The 20,238-nt window shown below is 40.6% G+C and overlaps 1 protein-coding gene across 7 annotated transcripts in view; it reads right to left on the minus strand.

Moving 5' to 3' along the window:
* Positions 1–8,328: 8,328 nt before the first annotated feature.
* foxp2 (forkhead box P2) overlaps positions 8,329–20,238 on the minus strand; it is a 104,369-nt gene continuing 92,459 nt past the window's right edge. For all 7 annotated transcript variants that reach the window (XM_044185871.1, XM_044185870.1, XM_044185868.1 and 4 more), the window contains 4 exons: positions 18,566–18,687; positions 18,135–18,204; positions 16,879–17,186; positions 8,329–12,136 (listed from right to left, as the gene is read on the minus strand). In XM_044185871.1, the coding sequence (XP_044041806.1) occupies positions 11,992–12,136; positions 16,879–17,186; positions 18,135–18,204; positions 18,566–18,687 (645 nt within the window). In that variant the 3' untranslated portion in view covers positions 8,329–11,991. The remainder of the gene's footprint in view (positions 12,137–16,878; positions 17,187–18,134; positions 18,205–18,565; positions 18,688–20,238) is intronic.

Below are 20,238 nucleotides of genomic sequence, written 5' to 3' on the forward strand. Positions count from 1 at the left end.
CAGATCCTTTACTTAAGTAAAATTACCAAAACGTTAATTTAAATACATTACAAGTAAAAGCATACTAAAAATTGTTTAAATAATAAGTTATTTAAATGTAACCATCTGAGAAGATTAGAGAGTAAATCACTGTTGGTGGAACTGTGAACAACTCATAGACTTCTGAAATGTGACAAGGGGCCCCAGAGAGACACTGCTTTTTTGTAAGGGGTCACAAACCAACGTGACCCTGTAATCTTTAAAGGAATAGTTTGACATTTTGGAAAATGCACTTATTTGCTTTCTTGCCGAGAGTTAGATGAGAAGTTTGATACCACTCTCATGTTTGTACACTAAATATAAGGCTACAGCTAGCAGCCGGTTAGCTTAGCTTATCACAAAGACTAGAAACAGGGGGAAACAGCTAGCCTGGCTTTGTCCAATTGTAACAAAATACACCTACAATTCACATCTAAAGCTCACTAATCAACACTTTATATCTTGTTTGTTTGATCTGCACAAAAGCCAAAGATTAAAAACAACACACTGTGGTGTTATGGGAGGTTATGTGTTCGTGCTAAGGTAAGCTAAGTGGATGCTGCTAGCTTCATATTTACCATACAGACATGAGAGTGGTGTCAATCTTCTCATCTAACTCAGAGCAAGAAAGCGAAGAAGTAAATTTCCTAAAATGTCGACCTACTCCTTTAACAATGCATTGATATAAACTATGGTTGTCAGATACATACAGTGGAGTAAAAAGTAAAATATTTTCCTCTGAAATATAGTATAGTAAAAGTATAAAGCAGCATAAAATATAAATAAAAAGTACATTTAAAATACCTCAGAATTGTACTTGAGTACATGTACTTAGTGTTTTTGCCAAGGTCTACCTCATTCCATTTGTCTCTAGCCATGCTCTTCCTGTTTGGGAGGCTTGTTTGGGGGCTGGCTTCTCACCCCAAGGATCACATACAGGTGAGGAACCAAGATTGAAACTCGCTCCTTTCATCAGCTAATTTGTTTGTTTCTTTTGGGGGCATAGATGATATTAAAAGGAGATCCTGAGCAGCGCGGCAGCGGGGAAAGAGGGATGGAGGGAGCTGGGGAAAGAGGGAGCCAAGGAGGGGAGGGGAGGTAGGGATGAGTTTACAAGCCCCAGGTACGGTGAATGGGTGAGTGAGAAGATGCGGAAAAGAAGGCGGTGAGGGAGAAGGGGGAAAAAAAATCTCATCCAAATAATTTTCACCCTGTGGGCGCTAAAATGCAAATCACAGATCAAAGAGGTTTGGAATGGAAACTAGCGAGATTGGGAGAGAATATCATCAAGCTGGGGTTATATATGTATGTTCAGGATGTGAGAGAGACATGCTGGACCCAGGTAATGGAGCTGACCTGTACTTGAACACTGCCCCCCACTGCCACTATCATTTCTCCGCCTGCCTTTTCCCAGGATTATAGCATGTACAGTACACTGAAAAGTAATTTACTTTCTCCTTACAGTACCTTTCTTCCCTTTCTGTTTCTCTCAACCTCTGTTTACAAAGTATTTTTATCAGCTAGTGAATGTGCAGTTTACACAGACGCAAACCTCCTCTCAAAGCAGTGGCGAATTCCACTCTTACATGTTGACACTGAGTTGATGTTTGGCAACTACAGCGGCCTGTTTGCATGTCGCCCTGTACAGCAAGACACTTTATTTTGTTTTCCCTTGCCTCAGCACACAGCGAACTCTAGAAAACAGATTAATGTCAGGAAGGAAAGTCAAGCAGTCACAGAACAGAACAGCAGCCAGCGTTGGAATGTGTATCTAGCGCACAAAGAAGTTTGCCAGCTTGAAGTGTGGCCCAGCTATATATGCGTAGTGGAAGGATGTGACTGGGAGAAGGTGAGGGTAGACTCTGTACAAAGAGTCTCCTCATTAATGCCTAATTAATGTCTAATTAATTAGTCATGTCTGTCTCATCCACCTGAAGCTGTCATAACTTTTCTTGTATTCTGACATTCAATTTTACAATGTTGTCCTGCGGCACATACTTTTGTTGACCGCTTCTGACTTAAACTGGCAAAAGAAAGCATGTTGTATTTTAATGTAAACCACAACACCAAACACATTTGGTTTTTTGTGTATTTGCAGGCTTCACCAAGGACATGTAATTCACAAAATCACCAACTCGTTCATGATGGTTTTGTCTTTTTGACGTAACAACTACATTCTGTGACATAATTCGTGGCCTGTTGACATATATGACCTATATGAAGTGACCTTTTATAGCTGTACATGACAACACAGCAGTATGGCAAGCTAAATAAGCAAATTTCTTCCAGTGGTGGAAAGTATCTAAGTACTTTACTCAAGTGCTGTACTTATGTTACTTTCACAGAGGCCATTTTTCTGTTAGATGAGCACTTTTTATACATTAAGTACATTTTGCTGATGATACTTCTGTACTTCTACAGTAAGGTTTTAAAGGCAGGACCTTCACTTGCAATGGAGCATATTTACATTGTTGTACTGGTACCTTTACTTAAGTAAAGGATTTGAATACCTCTTCCACCACTGATTGCTTCACACTACTGTACTGGAAGCGGTGAGAACCTCTTTTCCTCTCCCTTCCAAGATGAAGAGTAAAAGTCCTCTTCTTTATCCAGATAATCGATGGTCTTTAAATTGGCACCACCTGAATCATTTATGCTAAAAACATATAAGCTACCAACACATTGCACAACATTGGAAATGCAATTTAAAGAATACATACACATCAAACTAAATCCCCTTTTTCCTCCACATAGTGAAGGTTAATTTCCCAAAGTGTCAGTATCGCTTTCCTGAGACAGAGCAGGTATTCAGTTGCAGTTCGCCGTGTGCCACCTGCATCAGCACCAAAGCTCTCCACTGATGTGGATTAGCAGTTCGCGGCACTTTGACTCTCACTGCCACAAGATTCAAAACACAGCTGTTTTTTTTTTATAGTTGGTCAGCACAACCTGTGCTGGGCCACACTCAGTCTTCATCCAGCCCTCCTCAAAGACACAGTTTTTTCTGCACTGTCGTCTCTTGCTCTTGTGCTATTTGCTTTTGAATGTAAATCCTTAATCCTCCCATCTTCTCTTTTCTCTCTCCACCTTTTCCTCTTTTCTTTGTGTTTGTACTTTTCTCCCTGTGAACCTCTCCATCCCCTCGTTATTGCCAGCAGTCCAAATTTTTTTGCACCCGGTGTCACCTGCTTTGTAATCTGATTACTTCATGGCAGAATTAGTATGTATATTTAATGCAGTTTTTTTCCTTTTCTCCTCTCTGTCTTTTATTCTTTTTAAATCTTGATGAGTGATGCAGGGAGGAAGGAAGATAGGGTGGGGTTGCTCTTCTTGCATGTCTAGCGGATATGCCAGGGCCATGCTAATAAATGACAGCTGATTTATGCGTCTGTATTCTTTTATTTATAAAAAAATAGCAAGCGGGCTGATTTCTGATATTAATAATACAAGTGGATCCACTTTGATTAGGCTTCTGTGGAGAGCTGTGCATATTCAGCATTACAATTAAAGCCTCTGATGTGAAATAGGAATGACACGCTAATGAAGCAAGCTAGCGAGCCTGAACCACGACTGTCCAACAGCATTACGGCCCATCTCGGATGAAGAGTAATTATACGAGGAACACTGAAATGTCATTAAAAATCTTCAGTAAGTGATTTAACCCACCATTCCTCGCTAATGCTGGATATTTCTTTTTTTTCCTTTATCACCCCCCAACCCCCACATGATCAACTCCCAAGGTTTTCCTTTTCTTTAAAAAAAAAAGTCTTTCTTTTCTACGAGGCCAAGACCAAACTTCTCCTTCAGAAGTTCCATAAACAAAAAAGGGCACCAGACTCCTTAAACACAAACATATTGAGATTTAAGACAAAGACATACAATTGCATTGTCCTAATTTAATTGCAGAACTCGTTGGTGCCGGTGGTGGTAGGTAATTGAAATCATTCCATTATAAATTCCATTATGAATTGGTGATTAAGGCCAGAGGTGATTACCATGGATTAAAGATGATAGTTGGGATTTTTTTTCTCGGCATAACCTCTCCAGCCACCTGCACGCTAACCACCTCAAACAGCTTGATTTATCACAACTAACATGAAAGGGAAGAAAGTAATATGACAGAGAGACATGATGTGTGAAAAAGAGGGGGAACACAGGCGATAAAGGTAAAGAATGTGTTTGAGGGAAGTGTTGTGTCTAAGAGGATTTAGTTAATCTGATTCTACCCCTTCATTCTTGTTTGATGTGCTCCGAAGGGCTGTTGTTGTTGTTGTTAAAGCACAAAGAAAACAAATAATGAGCTATATCATGTTACCATATCATATTCATTAGGGCTCAAGTCTCTGCGCTCATGTGGGTGAATGTGTGTGTGAGACACGGGGAGAGAGAACCTGATAGGATGTGTGTGTATGTGGTACATAATGCCACAGGCAAGAATTCATGAATATCAGCAGTTTCTCACCATTTTGTTGGGTTAATCCCTTGTTTCAGTTGGAGAAATAAGCATTTCTCTTGCATACATTACACCGGTGCCTGCACATCACATCCACACAAAGTGAAAAGTACCTTTACGTCAGGTCCCTCTGATGTAATGATGAGTGAAGTTTTATGTATCGAGGTCACACAGTTTTTTTTGTCTATCTCAGCAGCTCCTTCGACAGAGTGGAAAAATCAGACATGTGGCGATGGGACAGGTGAGTTTGGACTCACTTTGGTTTACATTAAAACACAGTGACCAGTGGAAAACTGGAAAACACTGGAACAAGCATTAAAGAAGTCTGATCTCATGGGAATTTCTGTTCTCATTTGAAAGTAGTGTTTTCTGATTTGAGTGAAAATGTGCTGACTTTGAGGACTCAGCAAGGAAGGTTTTTACATAAAAGTGGGCAAAAACATGACCTACCTAAACCAAAAAATGTACTAAAAACTCCATCGCTGCTGGCGAGACAAACACGTGACTCCTCTGATGGCATCTGATATGGAGCCACAACGCCTTGTGGCACCCAGCTCTGAACCAGCTGGGCGGTTACTGGAGCTAGGTGGGGCGCGAGAATGGGCACGAGAGTCCCCTCGCCCACCACCGTACCGAGCATCATGCCTCCGAGCTATGCAATTATTTTTGCACTGAGTCCAATATCAACTTGAGAGCAATGCAAATTATTTAAGACGCGCTTTTCAGGGCTCACAATTATAATAATGATGATCTCAATTAGCGTTGCCATTGCTTCGGACTATTTAGCAGGCAATTTTGCAGCCTGGGGGCAAGGGTCTTCCAGGGAGCTGACACGCATCATCAGGTCAGAAGGGGTGGAGAGAGACAGAAAGAGACATAGAGAGAGAGAGTCGACACTCTTAATCAATAAACTGTGAGACTGTGAGATATTTACCACCCAATCCCGCAAGGGGACGGTTCATAAATTGACCTAATTGGTCAGTGTTGGAGATTAAATGAATGATGCCAGGATGCACTGTCTGATTCAGAAGGGCAGGATGTAAGCCATTTGGCCTCTTGCCACTGTACTGAGATATACTGAGAGTTTGCTATGCTCATTAGCAAGAGTTAGATGAGAAGATTGATACCACTCTCATGTCTGTACGGTAAATATGAAGCTACAACCAGCAGCCAGTTATCTTAGCTTTGCACAAAGATTTGAAACAGTGAGAAACAGCTAGCCTGGCTCCATCCAAAGAAAGGTTATTATCGTTAACGAAAACGAAATGTGAAAAAACATTTTCGTTAACTGAAATAAAAATACAAACGAGGCTTTACAAAAAACGATAACCAACTGAAACTGTATTGTGTGTTTACAAAACTAAATAAAACAAACTAAAATGATAGAGATTATGTCCTTAGTTTTCGTCTTTGTCAATTTTTTCATACTACACAAGCCTAGTATTTCAGGTGGCTATGAAATCTATCTTCCAGTTTTTTAGCTGTACCAGTTTTACACCAGCTGTTGGCACCTTACGGTCCGTGACGTGTTGCCAATCTGTCCATGCCACATCATGGCGGTAGCTAAAGTCGGGAGAAAGCACCAGAGTCCCATTAGGGATTACTTTGAATACAACTGTGTCACAGAAAAAAGCAAGTGCTTTGTAGTAGTGGAAGGTGATAAAATATGTGAAACATTTCTCAAGGGGAAAAATTCCACGAATCTGAAAGTCCTTTTTAAAAAAATCGCACAAGAAGGCTAACCTAGCTTGACTTAACAAGGTAAGGGAGAGCGCCCAGCCCACCTACCCCGAAAGAGAAGCTAACGTTAGATCCAGGCCCGGCAGTATGAATGTACTCTACTGTAGTATGATGTTTTGTTTTTATTGCGCAATACTTTTTCTGACCTTTATGAATCTCACCTTTGACAAATACTCCATATTACAAATAAAAACTAAACTAAAACTAAGGGCCTTGGTCCAAAGGTAACAAAATCTGCCTACCAGCAGCTCTAATTCTCACAAATTAACATATCTAATTTGTCTACTCTGTGTAAAAACTAGCGTAAGAATGATACCACAGCGCACAACACAGCGCCTAACCCCCTGTTAAACCCCAACATTTTAACTCTTCAGTTTTTGTACCGGTTTAACAAACAAGATATAACATGTTAATTACTTAGCTTTAGAGGTGCCAGTAGACTGATTTTGTTACCTTTGGACAGAGTCACGCTAGCTGTTTTCCCCTGTTTCCAGTCTTTATGCTAAGCTAAGTCTCTGGGCTGTAGCTTCATAATTTCTGTACAGACATGAGAGTGGTATCAATCTTCTTTTCTAACTCTCAACAAAAAGTGAATAAGCATTTCTCAAAATGTCAAACTATTGCTTTAAACCTTCCTAAACACTCACTTTTTCACAAATTAACTCAAATTTCAGTGGATTCTCTGTTTCATGTAGTATACTGCCACTGTATATTAGAGGGACTTCTTTTCCTCCCACCATTCATGTGGAAAAGGCTTGCACCACCAGCTACCCTTTCTTTTATTCATCGTACTGTAAATAACTCCACTTTATGAAAAGCAGCCAGTGTGACTCACGGATACCTCTCTAACCACAACCCATTATTATTTCATGGCCTTTGAAAGAAGGGTCTATAGCAGGCGCTCTCACACTTTAATGTCGGAGCTCCCTCTGATGTTGTGTAGTACACAGCGGCCCTTGTTGCACTCCGTATGCGATCCCTCACTTGAATTCACAAACACTTCCAAGTGCATAAATAGCACGGAAGACGAGTGCCTTGCGAGCTAGCTAATGCTCTGGAACGCCATTGCTGAGGAGATAACAGGAGCCTGCCATGGCTGATGCCTGGGACTGTCATTGGGGGGGAAGAGAGAGAAAAGTGTGTCTGCGTGCTTTATGAAAAATGCTGTTGTTTTCTGACCTCTCATGGGACATCATATGGTAAAGAAAAAGAACATGCATCAGCGTTACGATTAAATGACCAGCGGACATGATTCAAAGGGTCCCACGATGTCCCTGAGCACCCTTTGGAACGTGTAGAAGGCTCTCGGCATACAGACGAGCTAATGGGCAACCTATTGGTCATGGTAGATTCAGTTTGAATCTCAATGAGGGTGTCAGTGTGTGGTTGCTCCATGACCGACAAGGTGTGGTAGGCCTGCTGGAGTTGATTTAGCCACACGGCCTGTCATAGCGTTTTACCAGTCACCATCCATCAATCGAAAAGCTAAAAGGCATGTTTTTTTTCTTTTGAAGTGTCAAGAGGAAACCGCTGTCTTGAAGATGGATGGAAAATGGAAGACGTCTGATGCAATTTCACATCTTTGTTTTCTCTCCATGATGCAGAACCTTGATGGTAATAAGGCAGATATTTTTTTACATGAGCATGACAACAGACTTAATAGTGTGATTTGTGCCAAAACCACTTTTGCAGTATGTAGCCCAGAAATGAATCCTTGCTGGGTAAGTCACTTCTTACAAGAGCCTTTCAAAAGGTACACAGCAGTACTCCCATGTATACTGGGACATGCTTGTGGTACATGAAAGCAGTGGGCTTGAATCATACAAAGGCTAAATCCATTACAGGTCCATAGGGGTGGGCAATACAGTGCCTTGTCCCACTCTTCTAAACAAGACTCTAGGTGCTGCAAGCTGGAACAAAGCCTTGTAACACATGCATTAAACTTTAATTGTTTTTTCCAACCCCTTCCTTCACATCTCTGAAGTAGCAGCTCCTGAAACGTTAAAAGTGTAATGCCAGCTAGATTTTCATGGCTGTGCCTTTGTAGAATAAAACATATACAGTATGTGTAACAGTGGAGGGGGAAAAAAATACTCTCTGATGCTGGAGGTAGACAGTTGCTTTTCAAATTCCAAGTTTTGGTCCTTTATTTTATTCAGCAGTGAAATGCCATGAATACAGAAAATAATAACGTCTGTTACAATTCTCAACCATGACCTTCTAATGTCAGAGAACCTTTAACGTATGGACACAGTACACAGTAATGAAAAGTATCAAAAAAAGCAGTTGAATCTCGATCAAAAGGAAATCAAACCCCAAAAAAAAGAAGTTTTCACCAATTACATAAACATATGTTTGCTACAGTCCCAATTTACTGTATACATAGGGGGATCATATTCCCAATTATTAGAGAAGGATAGCAGTAGAAAGGATACATGACTCAATTGCCAGACATAATGCTTCATAAAGTATGCACAGAGGTACAAGCAATAAATACACACATTAGGTTAAGCCTTACAGCTACGCAAAGCAGATGCAGAAAAAGCAGGTTTGCTATTCTTAGCGAGCAATGAGAGAGAAACAGTAAAAATTCAGGTAAGTCAGAAAAGAAACACTGAGATTTTTTTTTTCCTCTTAGAAAAAAGTCTGGTAAATTTATGGGTCCACCAACATTTTTTTACATAAGTATGCACAGTTATCAAAATACAGACAAAATCAACCCAGAAAATCCAGACAATCCTAAAATCTAGTGGAGGAGCAGATCGCAGTTCTGGAGGTCTTTCTGGTATTATGTGCAAGCAACTATTTTAGACATTTTTTACTTAATTTATACAAAACCCATGCAAATCTACAGGTAATATGCATTCTGTGGCTGACAGGTTTTATCCCTCCCAAAACAGTATATCTGAGGTAATGCACTCCTATGCATTGTACGTACATTTAGGCCATCGTCCCGATGATTTTTATTATATTCTTTTTATTGATTCTTGTTTCCAGTCCACCAAATGATTTTTAGACATGCATTTTTAAAACACAATATTCCCTTACAGGTAATCTATACATTATCATTCTACAAATGTTTGAGGACAACCTATTACAATGCAAATCTTCCATATCTTGACGCAGGGAATGTAAACGTTGGTTTGAGCCACGTCCTATGAGACAAGCGTAGTCAAGTGTAACAGCTCTTGTGGCATTCTAATAACTCGTGCAATCTGTCATAATTGTTCTGAATTTGTTGTGCAGAGGTAGAAGCTTTTAGAAAGCCTTTTTGGGTAAGTGGGAGAACCCTTTTTTTTTTTTTTTTTGAAAGACGCAGTGTCCTTTTTATTTGGTGTGATGAGATTATTAAGAACGTCGTCTTCAAGTCATTTTGCTGACTCCAGCTAAGTATTGAAGGGATAAGCTTTGATCCTGGGCCCAGTACCCTCTTGACGTGGAACTGGCATGTGTGTGTGTGTGTGTGTATATGTGCGTGTGTCTGGGTGTGTGCATGCTGTGTGTTTGTACAATACTGCACGTGTCTGCGTGTTAAGCTCTTACAGCCAATTTCTTGGCTTGGCACAACACTTGAAAACCACATATGCACAGTGTTTCCACTTTGGTCAAAGCAGGCAGATGCGTTGCTCGTTACAGCACAATACAAAGCTACTCGGCGGTTCTTTGACAGCGTACATTTTCTGCAGCTGGAGAATTAACCGAAACAAGAAAGTTGGCAGACCAAAAGCTCGGGGTCTGTGTGTGTGTCTGTTAGCGCGCATGTATGCTAGTCTCCAATAGGGTGTGTGTGGTTGTTTTAGCATTTCTTTATCCCATACAAGAGGAGGCAGAATTTTGTGTAACTTTGGTTTACTGAAAACAGAAATGACCATTAAAGCAACAACACTTTTTCTAGATGACATTAGCTGTGAGGGAAATGATGGGACGTAGTCTCCACAATAACTACTTCTCTTTAGTCTCTATAAATACCAAGTGTGTTCTAAAAAGCTGGCTACCTATACAGAGTACATCAGTGCGAACACCAGTTGTATCTATATAGTTTAGAAGCTATAACCCACACAATGAGTATTTGATGACAAGTTAAAGCAAATATCACCTAGAAAATGTTAACCTTCACCTTAGATATCCTCTTCTGCAATGGCTATTATTATTTGCTTTTACATGGTAACCAAGCCACATCATTTCATATCAACTTGAAATTATGACTTATTTGGCATCACTAGATATTTTTCATGTTTGGTTAGCGATGTTTTCAGTTTCGGTTTCGACACGGCTCAGAACAAAACCGCCATGGAAATAAGACGTGACATTATTTTGACAGTCCCACTTAGAACATTACATATTCACCAGGTTAGAAAAAACAATGACTTCTGATGTGTAACGTATAACAAAAAGTAAAAAATAGAATTCAAATAAACTTTACAACAACACAATGTTTCTGCACTTCCATTGAATACACAAATGTTTTGTTTTGGTCATAATCCACTTTTACAGTTAGCTGCTCTCTACCAGTCAAATCACCAGCACAAAAATGCCTGCAGTTCAAATATCACATCACCTTTTACCTACAGTACATCTGGCAGAAATTCTCCAAAGTGGACGTTCTATGAGTTATCAAATTACACATCAAAATCAGCATTTATTTCCCCTCTCTCTTACTCGTGATCATCTTTGTATAGGGCTAAATGAAACAATCCCAGAGGTTATTCGAAGGTAGTTTGCAGAACATAAGCTTCTCTTTGTACTAGTTTAAAGTCACAGAAGACGGACCAAGAGGAGTTTGGTGGCTTCTGTCTATAAGCTATTGGCCATTGCTAGTGTTGGCTTTGGTTTCTAGCTGTTGCCTGTGACTGTTTGCAGGTAGACAAAGCTTTAGAATGAGGAGGTAAGGAGAACAGCAAGAAGAAAATTATGCAGAGATGCATTTGTTTTGTAAATGGTGCTTTGTTTTGTAAATGGTGCTTTACACAAACTATTATTTTTTCCCCAACTGAATTTTCTTTTTTTTTTTTTTTTACTTTTAATCACAAACAGATAATAGACTGGAAGCCAACTATATTTTCTTTTTTTCTTTTTTCCTCTTTTTTTCTGGACAGCTGCAACAACAGTTTTGGTACCGCAGTTCTGTTACTGGTGTGATTCAGGGAATGGCATTTACAGTTGGTGGTGTCTAAAATCATATTTTGAAATTAACGATGGTTAAAAAAAAAAGAGCTAAAAATAATATACTGGTTTTCATAATAGTAGCAACATACAGGCAGTGACACAAATTTCTGAGACTACTCCTGTGCAAATGATAACAGAGCAACAACTTGAATTGAACCAGCAATTGTCTCTAGACATTAACAACTACTGGGGGTTGGATTATTCACAAACATAAAACATCTTCCTTTTTGGCAGTATATGAGGCCGCTAGCTTTCAACGGAACATGATTTGCTCATTTGTTTCATGTTTTTTTCCCCATTCACGAGTCCATCATCCTTGTACTGTATGTGGCCACGCCATCTCTAATGAAATAAGTCTCAGAGAGTTAATTTTTTTAATCAGACATCTCATGCCTGTCATGTTTAGGGATCCCAAAGGGCTGCAACAAAGAGTTCCTTTGGACCGGTCTCCATCCGGATGCATGCTCAATAAATAGTCCCAGTGGTGAGAGAGACAAAGAGAGTCAGCTGTGGTTGCTTGGACTGTGGAGTGGTTTCTAGTCTTGTGGGAGGTCTGTGTGAGAGAAACAGTGCGGCTGGGTGAAGGGATACGTCAACCAAAAACTGTATCCTAGTCACTCCAGGTCTTCTGATAAGTTCCCTTCCTCCAGCTCCCGGTCGTCGTCCAGCTCTGGACTGTGATTGGCTGTCGTCACCAGTGACATCGGACAGTCATCGTCATCCATATTAAGTGGCTCCTCCTTCACGTGAACGGGTGGCCTGTGACACAATCACATTGGTGATAAATGTTAGATTTTTATGTTTTATGACAAATTCCTGCAGCCAATAGCACTTGTTTGACCAAGAACTCACACCTAATTTTAAATGTACAATTATTGGACAACTCCTAAGAGTGGAAAAACAATAAAATAGAAAGAAAATATAGTAATGATAATTTTTACCACTATAAAGTAATATGTAAAAGGGGGGAAATAAGGTTTCTGGCAATTAATTCCCTTTTCTGCGCATGGAATACACAATGTGATGTTTAGCTAACAGATAAATATTTGGTTCAAAAAACAGGCATACAACTGCCATTACATGCATTATCTAGTGAAAGTAACAACCATGTTGTTTGCGAGACGCTAATTCGACATGATGCCTCACGTCTACTGTAAGTAAGCGCATGAAAATTGCATGAAAAACATGGCCCCTGTAAGGCCGATAAGCTGTGATGTTCCAGACATGTTTGGCATTTAAAAGTTTACTGATGACACCAGGTTGAAATACATGAAAAAGGAAAAAGGGGAAAAAAAACAGGCCGCACGATAAATAATGGAGAATTTCTCATCCCTGAGCCCCCTGGAGCAAAGGCAGAGGAGAGGCTTTTTTATCTAGTTAATAGAAAGCGCAGCCACTCGTTAATATGCAGTGGCTGTGCATGTCGCTCCTCAAGAGGAAAAACCGGCAGCTAGGTTCTGCCATTAATCAACTTCAGCCCCGGCAGTTCGCTCGGACACCATGATACATGTTTTTAACTCTAAATGGATGAATATCTTTAGCCACTGTCAATAAGCTCCGGGCAGGAAGCAGCAGCAGTGCTGTGAGCAGGACGCCTCTCCCTTCAGAACAACAGAGGAGTGGGTGGAAAGAAAAAAGTGTTGGGCGACTAACAAGAATAATAATGCTGTCACACACAAACAAGGCATAACATGATCTGGGGCCCTAGTCGGGGAGAGGGGTTTGTGCCACAATGATAAATCTGACAAAACCTAATTATTTCTGACACATCGGATGCATCAGAAAATCCCCCTAGACTTTGAGAGTCGGGAGAGAGAGGGAGACTTATCAAGTGGTAGTGCGTTAGGACTCGTCTCATAGCCTCTCTCCTGGGCTGCCTTCATCAGTGGAAGGGGGGGGGGGCTTTGAATTTGAAAAGAATTTTAAAAGGTACAGATGACTTTAATATTCAGAGCCAAATACTGTAAATGAATATTCTGATGTGGTGGGATGAAGAGAGGAGGCTGATCTTAGCAGGATGCAAGCGGAGCGATGAATATTTCTGTTTCTGCCCCTCAGATTCATGGAGGCAGCGAGAGGCAGAAGAAAAACACCTCGGCCAGAGGTTAGAGAAACAGAAAAACACTAGCTCTGCTCTCTCTGACCTGGCAATACTGAGTCTACTGAATGAAAATACTCTTTTTTATTAAGACGTACATTCGGTTGTTGTTTTGTGAAGGAAATTATAATCAGACCATACTCATTTTTATTATTTCATGTTAGTTAATGAAATCCTTCTAGGTGCTAAGAGGTCTGAGATCCAATCTGAGATTCTTTTAGAGAATCCATCTAGTGCTCAAATGACTGGTTGATAAATTGGTTAGCTGCTAACAGAACATTTATCAACAACAGCTTTAATAGTTGATTATTTATGAAGCAAAAATGTCTCCAGCTTTTCAAATGCTACTTCAATTAGCTACTTTTTCTCATTGTATAGTATAATGTAGCTGTACCAACTACAAGGACATTTTTAAGTGATTATTAATGTACAGTATTTGTCAACAATTCTAACTTCTCTTATGAAGACATATTTTATATGCATTTACACCTGTGTTTTACTATATAGTCGTTTATTATCTGTTTATACACCAGCATCCACTTATGGGAGCCCACAGGAGGAGTTGTTGACAAATACATTAGTACAACGAGAATGCATGCCTCTTTTTGTGAAGCGTAAAATTTGGTTTTCTACAAAGATCCTGATCATCATTTTAGTCACCATTACTTAAAAATCATAATCGGTCTGTACTTGAATGCATCACACCAATTGTTATGGCTAAATGTGAGATGTATCACACACCAAAGGTCTTCTGTTATTTTAATACGCAGCTCATTAGGTGTTTGTGTGGCTTTAAAAAAAAATATGCAGGACCATATTCACATGCCTGAGCTTTCTGACACTGTATTAAAATATGTGGATGAGCCATTTAGCACTTAATGGCTAGCTGCCATTATTGAGTCACTCAGGAGTAAACGCTGGACTTTGCGGTGTAATAAATACGCAGTGCTCTGCGCGTATGTGTGCGTGCTCTCGAGATGCCTGCTCTCACATCAATTGGAGATTAGCACCAGCAATCATGCAGAGGTATGTCAGGGATGCAAATAACGTCATTAGTCCACGGGCCTAATGGTAGGTTGGGGGACAGGAGAAGTGGTGCGATGGGGAGGGGGGAGGACGAGACGGGTGGGGGCAGGAAAAGGAGGTGAAGGCAGGAGTGAGGACTTGGGGGGGCAATCAAAGACATTCATAACATCTCACTATGATTCATTAACTAACACCAAAGAGGGGTGGTCACCAAACAATTAGATGTGACAGCACAAGACACAGCCGATAAAATAAAGTGATATTAAATAGATTTTATTTGACTACATGATGAAGTTGGTTGCTGGGATAAATATTCTACCCTGGTCATTTTCATTTTGTGTGAGCTAATTTGCTCACGTTGGAAACCCTAATTTTACAGTTGCAGCATTTTAGTCTGGTATACAGTACTACTTCTTTTAAGCATACCCCTTAGGGTATACATGAGCATATTGCACATGCATACACACACACACACACACACACACACACACACACACACACACACACACACACACACACACCCAGCATGGCTTGGGGCAATCTGGTTTGCAGTTAAGCAGATAGCATTAACCTTTAGACACTGAGGGGAAGGAGAGGTTTATCTAATTGTTGGATTGACTTGGTTGTGCTGGGGAGACCCCTCCTGAAAAAGGCCTTCAAGGTGATGTACTATTTAGTTTAGTGCTACAAGCCACTCCATTATTTAAACAACATCCTGGAAAAGCCAGTCATGAAAAACACATTTCTTCCATTTTGAGGTTGTCGTGGCTGTGTAAAGGCAGGCAAGGACGGAAGGAGGGAGGCAGAGAGGGATGGATGAATGCATCTCATCGTCCATAGCCACTCAAGTCAGTGTCAAGGCAAGAGAAGAGAAAGCAAGCGGGAAAAGAGAAAGTCAATGCTGTCCGGTTACTAAAAGTTAAATGACCTGGGGGAGTGGTAACACTGGGATTCTGTCTAGAGCTGGGCAGATTTGCTCCACTTAACACCCCATTTCAGAGAGGGGTAAACACGTCCAAATAGATTAATGTATAGACGGCTGGTAGGGCCAACCAAACACTCTTCTGTTCTCACAGATACACTCAGAGAGAGGCATGGAGCCTGAGTGCATTCTTTATCCATTACAGAACTGGTTAGCTCATGTCAGCTGACTCTGCAACATAAGCTTTGATGGACAGATGAGAATCATTTATGTATAATTTCTGTGTGTCTCAGAATGTGTCCTGTGTGTGTGTGTGTGTGTGTGTGTGTGTTTCCCTGAATGCTACCTTCACCACAGTGAGGGCTCACGCAGACCTGTGTGACATCACTGATTCAGGTTGTTTCAGACATTCCTGAAACTCACACATACATTTTTAAAAACACTCACCTTCTCTCTCAGCTCCATTAAAACAGAGATGGGAAAGGGAGAGATTTTTTTTAAAAGTAATTAATGCTACACTTGCTCAATATTAATAGGAACAGTCTTGCATAAAATATAGCAGCTAAACCCCTATAATGCAGACAGTGGTGTAATTAAATATGATTGTGTAATAGAGCCTATTTATAGAATTTAAACTAACTGTTATCCAAAATGTCAGGCTCACCTCAGGTATAAGAACAGTGCCATTAAAAGTCTGCTTATGATACAATACATGCTAGAAATTGAACCTTACCCTCGGGTCATGGCAAAGTGAAGAACATACTGGTACTGTGGGTTAAATATCAGGCAATTAAACTAACAATGTGCATGAGGACAGCGAGCGAATTCAGTGTAGGAGTGGAAGTGGGGGGATTGAACATGTGCTTGCATTTTCAGATAGATACTCGAACTCAAAAAATGGTAGATGTGTGAGTCTGTGTATGACACAATTATCTCTCAAATACAGCTGTGAATGAGCAGGAAGGGATTCTGCGTTAAAGCATAATGAGTTCACTTTTTTGGGTGTCAGATTCCATGGCTGTTGTGGGTTTAGCATCTGTGAAGTTGGGGGCAGCCTTTCGAACCACTGGCCAGTTTTCATACCATTAAGGTGCATTGTCAAGGCAGCTTGTTGTTTTTTTTACTAATGGCATTACCAATAATCAAATGTTTCCAGATTGGTTTTAAAGGAAATCTGTGTTTCTTGCAGAAAGAAGACACTTTTTACCACACTGTACACTAAATGAGCTCCTCTTGCAATGAGGACAACTCAGAAAATTATACTATTTTTACATTTTTATTTTCACTTGACTTTTAGTATTACTGAATATTTTAAATAATCAAAATGAACACTAATAAATTAAATTTTTTTAAATAAAAACAGAAAAAGTAAGTAAATAATGAACCCTTATTATTGTGTGTAGCTGCAATGCATACAGTACACACATGGATGCAGTATCAGTTGCAGGAACTTACATGTGTACTGGTGGGGAGTATCCGGGGCTGCTGTGTCCGTTGGTGTCCAGGTGGTCGAGCGAGCCGTTGAGCTCCTCATGTGCGGACTGCATCAGGGTGGGGGGGCTGCCGCTCAGCGTACCTGGGGGGCTGCCACCCAGCAGTCCCGGTGGACTCCCGCCCAACAGTCCGGGTGGACTTCCGCCCATCAGGCCGGACGGGTCTCCACCCAGGAGGCCGTGGCAGCTGCCTCCCATCGGGCCTGTGGAGCCGCTGTTCAAGAGGCCGGGGGTCCCCAGCAAAGGCAGGGAGGTCTCTGCCAGGGCAGCCTGCAGGAGAGAGGGAAAAGGAGAATAAATATTGAGGACTAGAGTTTGAAGGAAGGTTGTTGGTGAGAGGCAGGTAGGGAGTGGTGAGCATTCCATGAAGGTTGATGGAGGAAGGATATGAGGGCATAATGATATCAAGAGGTAAATAGGTTCAAGAGGGAAAAGGGGAGGAGGCAGGTGAGGTATATGGAGAGGGAGAGAGACGAAGCATAAAGAGTGATACAAGAGGAAAAAGTGGCAGGTGAGAGAATGATAAGATTTAACATAGAAATTATTAAAACACAGTTGTCTTATGCTTAAGTTTTTTATTCTGCAGGCTGTTTTTCCCCGTGACAACTTGCTGACAACTACCTCCCCCCAAGCTGCCATTCATATACTCTTGTGTAGAGTGGCTATTAAAGAAAGTCCCCCCAAAACTTCACCGCAAAATAATAAAAAACTCCTGACACTTTCGCCTGCTGCACATTAAAGTTATATACAGTGATTAAATTTTTAAAGTTTGTGCCATGAGCACCTCGCCGGCGTGGCTATGAAGCCAAATCATTTATGACAGCTTAGATAAATATTAATGCACATGCCCTTGCATTTGCACATGCCTCTATCAATCTAGGGTGGCTGCCACAGCTGAAAGAAGGGAAAAAGAACGGAAAGAAGGAGGGAGAGTTGCTTCCGGATTCAACCACAGGGTGGCCTTCTGAGTCTGACGGTGTACAGGACGGGGGGGGGAGAAGAGATACAGAAACACACAAGCAGAGAAAGAGGCAGAAGGCTGAGTTAGGAAAAAAGAAATGTTATGAGTGTGAGTACTAATGTGGAGTCCTATTGTTCACAGCAACCACACTCATTCAGTCACTCAATTGGTCAATCAGTCAGGCAGTAGCTCTGCCTGTCAGTCAAATACACAGGCAGCCGGTGAGTCAGAGGTTCTCTGAAGCTTTTGGCTCATACCTGTAAGCTGGCGTTTAGTGCAGTTCCATAGCCAAGACTGGAGGGCAGGTTCTTGACGAGTGATGGGCTTCTGGACACATTGTAACGAAACAAAACAAACAAACAAAAAAGAAATTAGTTCACACTCTAACTTGCCGTGGATGTAATAATGTTATCAATTTAAATAGACAATACATCAAATCTAAGGAACAAATTGCATAGCAGGGAGACTATCCAGTATATATATATATATATATATATATATATATATATATATATATATATATATATATAAACAGAGAGAGGGCAAGAAATGGACAGAAAAAGAGAGACAGAGAGAGAGGTGTGTTTCAAAGAGGAGTACAGAATTTGGGCCCTCTGATTTTCTATGATCCTCTAGATGTCATTGACCTTCAGATCTAGATCTAAAGGAGAGGTGACAGAATTCGTACCCTGTGATCTTCTGCGACCTGCGTTTCTGGTACTCCATCTCATCTACCGTCCACACCGCCCCCTTCACGTTCTCCACACGCACAAAGCACTTGTGCAGACTGAGGTTGTGGCGAACAGCGTTCTGCAGAGACATGACACACAGGTCAGAGGGATGAGGTAAAATGAATCATATTCAATCATTAACCATCAAGAAAAAAAAAAGGAAGGCTTGGAAATTGATTTTTTCTTGCATTTTGAAGAAATTCTTAACATTCACGCACCATTGATTTAATTAGTAAAAATTGAGTGAGAGCGAATGCTCTTACAAGTCCTGCACACAGTACATATCAATCAGAGTAAGTAGGCTAAAAGGAGGTAATCAGCATAGCGAATGGCTTATGGTGGTGACAGAAGTGGTAATGCCGGCCTTGATAATGGTGATGTCAGTAACCCTTTCTGCTCCAGAAAAGCATTTCTCTTAATGGATACATCGCTTTAAAGATGACAGTATTGCAAGAAAAAAGACAGTCATCAGGAGGCCCTTGTGTCAGTGTGTGTGTGTGTGTTTGAGAGAGTGTGTGTGCGTGCATGAATAAGGATGATTAAGGTGAACTGTATCTGACATCTATATGTCCAAATATACTCCATGTGGTGTCACATCTGGTGTTGAATACATGCTTACATGACACAGTTATCTCTCAAATGTATTATCAAAGCTGTATTTAAATTAAAACACGATACATCTTTCATACAGTAAACCAGTAAGGTGTTTTCATTAATTACAAAATAAGGAAAAGCTATAGAACCTATCTAATATTAGTATAATTAAAACATGCATCAGACTCTACAAATAATAACCTTGGCTTTAATATCCCTGCCTCCCATATTTATCATCTCCCTTAGCTTGGTGTGTACTGCTCTTTCTCCAAGAAAAAGGGATTCAGAAAAAAAAGAAAAAAACTCATAAGCAGATCTCGCATCTGACCTGAAAATCCCAGGATTTGATTGATCTTAATGCCCATGGCTCTGAATATGATAATTTTAATATTAATGAGCAAATGAGCAGTTTTATTATGCATGCTATATAGTTAGAACTAATAAGCTTCTGGGTGAGAGAAAAAGATAGAGAGAGAGGAAAGTGGTGGTGGTGGTGGGGGGGAGAGATTCCTCTTTTGAGCTGATGAGACCAAGCCGAGATATTAAACTACCTTTCATTTCTTTCTTTTCTTCTTTTAAAAAAAAACCCAAATTCTTTAACGTTAATCAAATGACAAGCCCATCGCTGATCATCCCACTAATACTTACAAAGGGAATTGTGGAGCTGTAGATGTAAATAGATCACCTTGGTTATTGTGTGGGGTGGGAGACGAGATATTTCTAATGTCATTGTGATATCATTGCTATTGTATCACAGGAACAAAGGAACTTTTTTTCCCCCAGGAGACCAAGAAAGAAAAAACGCATGTTGTTGTGTTGTTTCGTGCTGCAAATGTAACAACAGCCACAAAACCTCTGAATCTTGTCATAACATTATTAGACAGACAAACATTGCTCGTACTGTACCTAACAAACTGGAAAAGGGCACCGATCTTTTTGCATGCCCTCCTGAATTGGTGATCACACGCCCATGTGCTCATTTGCATCCCAAATCCAAATTAATTCACTTTGCTAAATCTAGTGCTGCGCCATGTCT

Source organism: Siniperca chuatsi, linkage group LG23 (assembly GCF_020085105.1).
Source record: "Siniperca chuatsi isolate FFG_IHB_CAS linkage group LG23, ASM2008510v1, whole genome shotgun sequence".
NCBI classification, from domain to species: domain Eukaryota; kingdom Metazoa; phylum Chordata; class Actinopteri; order Centrarchiformes; family Sinipercidae; genus Siniperca; species Siniperca chuatsi.